The sequence below is a fragment of the Cariama cristata genome, unplaced genomic scaffold (assembly GCF_000690535.1).
Source record: "Cariama cristata isolate BGI_N322 unplaced genomic scaffold, ASM69053v1 scaffold30898, whole genome shotgun sequence".
NCBI classification, from domain to species: domain Eukaryota; kingdom Metazoa; phylum Chordata; class Aves; order Cariamiformes; family Cariamidae; genus Cariama; species Cariama cristata.
In genome coordinates, this window is record NW_009633399.1 from 1 (window position 1) to 6192 (window position 6192).

The 6192-nt window shown below is 44.8% G+C and overlaps 1 protein-coding gene across 1 annotated transcript; it reads right to left on the reverse strand.

The window, feature by feature from the left end:
* Positions 1–2274: 2274 nt before the first annotated feature.
* On the reverse strand, positions 2275–5962 carry TMEM35 (transmembrane protein 35). The gene is made up of 2 exons (XM_009706745.1): positions 5628–5962; positions 2275–2793 (listed from the first exon to the last, which is right to left on the reverse strand). Exons 1-2 carry the CDS (start codon positions 5745–5747, stop codon positions 2407–2409), a joined length of 507 nt encoding a protein of 168 aa, XP_009705047.1. The 5' UTR covers positions 5748–5962; the 3' UTR covers positions 2275–2406.
* Positions 5963–6192: the final 230 nt, after the last annotated feature.

A 6192-nucleotide genomic window follows, 5' to 3' on the forward strand; every position in this document is an offset into this window, starting at 1 on the left:
AGCAGGCTGCAGCTGGGAAGACACTGGAGCTGGAAGGTGCCTGCCATGGCCGCATTTGGACGAGACTGACGGGAATGAAGTTACAGACTTGGAGCTGAAGAAAGAAAAGCGCAGGCGGCGGGAAGAGTAAATTAGCATCGTGGTCTTACAAGACGACTAAATCAGTTCTTGGTGCCTTATCACCTCTAGCAAGCAAAGATGACTGGTAGCTTCCAAAAATAGTTTGCTAATGCTCAGGGGCAATGATGGAGGTCAACCCAATATAGATAAATACAGAATTCTTGTTACTGGGCTCCAAGAAGCGTCTTGTCTTCCTTTGTGATAAAGAACCTGCAGCCGCTACTGTGGATCAGTAATTCATACTGTTGCAAATGTGAAAAGAAGGGCCCATTTTTCAGAACTCATTTACGGTCTGAAGCATTTGCAGAGCTAAGCTTTGCTATGCAGAGTATTTTACATTTATAATTATGGCATCTATACAGGTTTGGTGAAAAAAATTGCAAAACACTTACACAAACCCTTGTTTCCGAAAGTTTAGCGAGTTAGATGCACATGACAGGAGCAGCTGGCCAAAGGGTGCAGCAATTCAGTTGTGAGTACTTTGTGTAGGAATACACATCATAGTGTAGTTTTGAGTTGGTGGTGGTTTTATTTGGTTTTGAATTAAAAAGTGATTAATAACTCCAGCCAGGGCATGGTAGATGAAGTGTCTTTCAGGAAGTAAAGTAAATTCCATATTCATTTGGGATGACTTTGAGATAGTCTGTAAAGAGAAGAGATTGTCTAACAAATGTGGCCTGTTGGTAGTTTCCTTTGTTCAGGATGCACATCTGATAAAAGATAAGTAGTCACTCTTTGGGGCTCTAGGAGGAGGATTTTTGAGCATATGTATGTTTGGGAATACATCTGTTTCAGCAGCAAACTTAAAGAAGAAAATTGGATATGCTGCATATGAACATCCATCATCAATTTTTATAGTGATATAATACATTTTACTGGAGTTTTAATACCTTTTCTTGCAGCCACATTGTACTGAAGCAGAAATGTATCTGAGGCTGTTTCATGAAAATGTTCAAATGTCTCTTTTGAATGCCTGTGGTTATTAATATATAGCCCAGTAGTGTTCAGATGGCTTCCATCCTGCCTCACCTTGTCTTTCTCTGAAATTCCCCTGACATAATTCTGCCCAATTTAGGTGCAGTGTTTGAGCACAGGAAAAATATTTTCAGATGTGTCTCTCAAAAAAGAAATTTGTTTCTGTCAAGACATTTTTCTCCAAATTTCAAAAAGTTTATTTTCATGAATAATTAAGAAAAATAAGGAAAAACTGAAAACGGACAAACATCAAGAAAAACAAACTCAGAGGTAACACATCCTTCTTACGACACTCTGTAAGACTTCAGATACACAGGGATTCAGGCTTTCATGACAGGACTTCCCCCAGCTCACCAAAGCTGTATGTGGGATGAACAATGAGGTACCTGGACATGTTCAGACCCTCATCTATCAGCAATAACCAACAATTCTATAAAGTTACAGTAGTTGTGGAAAAAAGGATTTTTTTTTTCTTGCAACGAAATAGGGAGCATGATGCTATTTGCCAACAGCACACAGATATTTTGGAATTCTTTGGGCAGTTCTGCTCCCCATCCCCTCACCCTTACTCTCTGCCAAGAGGGGTAAAGAGATGCCATTGCCTCCTGTGAAGCAGGCAAAAAATTACTGTTACCAGGCCATTGTCCCAGTTTTAGAGCCTCTGCAAAGTATAGAAATCAAGGAAGATGCAAATAGTGCATTCCATCTTTCCCCTGGATAACGAGTCCAAAGAAAGGACTGGGCACAGAGGCAGCAACAGGTAAGAAATCCCTCTCTCAAACACAACAAACAGCAGTTTTATGCTCGGTAAGGTCCTCTCCCCCTTGACTATGGAAAAGGAAATGTAAATTTGTGGATGGGGCTGCACTAGCCAGCACAGGGACACTCGGGTTATGTTCTACCCAGCCGCTGTTGCCAAGATGGCCACATAGAAGTGCATCCTGGCTAGGTTTCAACTGCCACAGGGATTAATCTCCCCAGTGCAGCAGTGCTGAGTTAGCATGACTACCTGCCCAAGTCTTTGCCCATGCTCTCAAGCTGGTTTCGCAGCTCCTGCTGAGGCCAGCACTATTCCAGCCAGGCTGCTAACTGCCTCCAAGCTGTCCTGGTGAATGCTAACTTGTATTTTTCTGTGTTACAGGGCAGCAGTAAAAGCAAGACTACAGTGTAGACATACCATGTGTCTCTGAGACCCCAAGTGCAACTTTATTTAGACAGACAAAAAATATAAATAGGTAAATAAAAAACAAATTTTCTGGGTGATTTTGGAGAGAGCTGCCGTGAGGGTCCGTATTTCTCACATGCACTCAACTAGGATACCTTCATTTTGCCTTTCTCGGGAGCTGCTTCATGGATGAGTGGCTGCTCATCTCCATTCACTGACAGGATCCTCTTTTCTGGCAGCTGCTCCTCAGGCTGGCGGGCAATCAGCAGGCGACAGGTAAGCAGGATCCCAAAGACTAGGGCATGGGCGTAACGCTTGAGTGGATCCCCCACTAGCTGATGGAAAAATAGCACAGCCAGCACAAGGAGGAGGAGGAGAAAGTTGGCTACATCTTTGGGGCGACCAGGCACCAGTGTCATGACAATGCCACATGCCACTTCCAGGGCACCAATGCTCTTGCGGAGAAGGATGGAGCTGACTCCCATCTTCTTTAGCATGGGGAGGGCCCGAACGTAGCTTTTGTATGCCCGTTTCTGAAATAAAGCAGTAACAGTGTAGAACACCATAATATGAGAAAGTAAGGGCAAAGGTGACTTCTATTGAAATAGATTGATGTGCCATATTACCTAGAGATCATTTCAAACATCACAAACCCTTCTGGCACAATATCCAGTCTGTACCCCTAAAGCTTCTGTTGGAGGGATATTGACACTATCAACATGCAATTCCCCCTTTATAAGCTGTGGTCTCCTCGCTGGAAAACATTTTTGCAACCTAGCACCCATCTTTGGAGCTAGGACCAGGCCCGGTGTATCTTCCCCTGAAAGCTGAAGTTACAATTGCTAGGATTAGCAATGCAGAACCATGTTGTTAAAAAAAAATACCTGTCGCTAAGAATAGCTCATCCTTTATAATTAAATAACACACCTAGTCCCTGCAAAGCCAAGGTACAGCAAGTAAAAACAGAAGTCTCTTGCTGCCTCAAAGCAACTTACAATATCCCAGTGTTTATGGGCAGTACAATCTTAGCATGGGACTATACATCAAAGCTGAGATTCACCAGCCCTATCCTGTGCTTATATACCTTTTTGATCCTTTCTTTCCTCAGATGAAAGCAAGCTGACATTTGACATCCTTTGCTCCCTGGTTTATGCTGGATTTAGAAGCAGTGTAAGTTGCAAGACAGCCTCCTTGCACAGCTGCCTCATTGTTTCAGGGACGAAACAGCCTCTGTCCTTACACACATTCAGGTTCTTGCATTTAAACATTAGGTGCTTGCGGGCTTATTGTTTCTGTTTGGGTGGTTTTTCTTTTTCAATCAAGTATTTCCCTTTTTTTTGTATTTTAATAAAGTTCCTAGTTATTGGAGACACTGAAATGATTTCTACTTACACTTGAGTATACTATCCCTGCAGATATTCTTGGCATTGTGTTCTCTGCTTTCTAATCAGGGAGCGGGAAATGGAAGTCGAATCTCAGGTACAGAGTTGTTCAGCTCTCACGGGCACTGATGAGATTGTAGATTTACTTCCATGTGATTCTGGAAACCTGCACTACAGGCACACAGAACTTCCCCACTTCTCTGTAAATTTTGGTGCTTCCTTCTAAGAGGAGCTGACACTTCACATGTGGTTAAAAAAATAGGCAGCATTGTCATTTTTGCTACTAAATAATTTAAGATCTCATGACACATTTACTCTAAGTGTATGCATTGTAAGGATGCATTTTAAACGATCAGTGAATAAAACCTCTCCTCAGAGCATTTTTAAACAGTTGTGAAAAATACAGCTTTTTAAAGAAATGTACTATCAGCATGTCCTAGAGTACTCCGATATTTTAAGTATTTTAATAGACAAACTAGCAGGTCTGGGTTTTGCTGAATGAAAAACTGCAAGTTTGGTGTTGTAGGTAGATAACAGAGGTTCTCTGTTTGCTTGGGGCAAGAAGCCATGGTTATCGATTGGCAAGATCAGGTTTTCACTGTCTCCATTACATGACAGACCACCCTGGTATGCAGCACAGGAAAAGCATGAAAGCCTAACGAGCCATGAACATGTTACACTATGGGCTATTAAGAATGATGCTGCTGTGTAATATCTGAGTGCCCCTACTTTCTCTTTGTAAAAACTGAGATCATTCCTACCTGTAGGCCTGACTCTTGGTAAAGCAGAAAAAAAAATATTTTACAGAGCAAGGATTTTGTAATGCTTCTAAAGTCTCAGTGCTTTTTTTCTGCCTCTTATGTAGCAGAAGCTTAAGAGCTTTGTTTTCTGGGGATTTTATCTCAGTCTCTTGCTTCTGAGTTACTTCTTGGTGATTCTTCTCTGTGAGATCTCTGTGCTTGGCTGCAGATGAGGCACTGCGATTCAGATGTTATTTGAGAGCTAAGGAAAAGCAGCTGGGCAGGTGGAGCAAAGGGAGTGAACAGAATGTGCTGGAAACTTCCAGCACTGTTTTTTTTAGGGGCACAAAAATTATACCAACACTTTTCAGCCACTGCAGTAAATTTAATGGGAGGCTGGTGAGGGAGGGCAGCAGGAGAATAAACAAACATAGACAAGGAAGCAAAACGTGGCAGCCAGTCCCTCACCTGCCTGCCTGCATCTCGCAGCTGGGAAAGCTCTGCAGCAGGGTTGGCCTTGGGCAGAGAGGAGCACAAAGTAGCTCACCAGCTGAGAAATGCACACAGTGACTTCTCCTCCCTCTCCTCACCCTTTTCCCATTAGGCAAGAGGAGGAGAGATTTTCCAGGCTAAAGAGAATAATACAGTGACTATTAATAATATCTTCTTCTGCCAGCTAAGAATCTCAAAGCATTTCACACCCATGAATTAATCCCTGCACAAGTCTGGTGAGGTAGGGACAGTCAGTGTCATTATCCTTGCTTTAAAGCACAGAATTTTGAGGATGATCATCTGGCTGCCAAAGCAGGCAGCTGTTTTTCCTACCCCAATCCAGGGGGTAGGTATTCTCCCAGGGATCAGCTGTACCAGCCTGCTACATGTCCGGCACTTCTTCAGACCTTGCTTTTCAGAGACCCTTGTGTCCCCCATGTTTTTGCAGGCACTGGTGTGCTGTGCTACCCCCTTCTCCTCACCTCCAGTCTTTATCCACAAGAGGTTTCTCCATGGGCTCAGACAGAGCCCAGGCAAGGACTGCCAGGATATCCTCGTCACTGCATATTATTTGTTTCTCTCCATGCCCATCAAATAAGGACACAGATAAGCTTCTTCCCTCTCCTGCCCATCGCTCAGGGCTCCAGAGCAGTCACCCTCTGTGCATCCCACTACAAACACTGCTTCTGCGACAAGGTTGAGGGGAGAGAGCCCTAATGCGTCTCCCCTCGGTGCTGCCACTGCCGTACTCACCATCTCATTGTAGGCATCTCTGCTGAGCCGGGGGGTCAGTTTGATGGTCCCCATAAAGACGAAAAAGAGCCCCAGGGCCACCGAGAGAGCGACGATAGTGATAGTCCTGGGAGATGCCATGGAGCTGCAGGGAATCGGTCCTGGGAGCTGGTCCTAGCGAGGCCTTCTGGCTCTGGCTGCGAGCCCGGGCAGGAGGTAGTCAGTCACCATTGAAGGAGATGAGGAATAAAGCTGCAGAGGCAGCGAGGATGACAGCGGGGGGGAATTCAGCCTCCTCCACTCAGCAACCTCCGGGTCCTAGTGCCCCTCAGCCATGCGGCCCGAGCCGGGCAGCTCTGGCACCTGCCGAGCGATGAGCATCCCCACCGCTCCGACCAGTAAGTCATCCTCTGTTTCCTTGCACGTTCCATAAATTACCCACAGAAAGCTGAAACTGAGCCAGTTGTAGGGATGCGGGATGGCAGCCAAACCTATAGCATAGTTGCTGACTAGTGGGAAAACGAGGACATGTTAGCAGAGGGCAGAGGAGTAACCTGCTATGGAGGAAAAGTGGTCGGATGTCTCT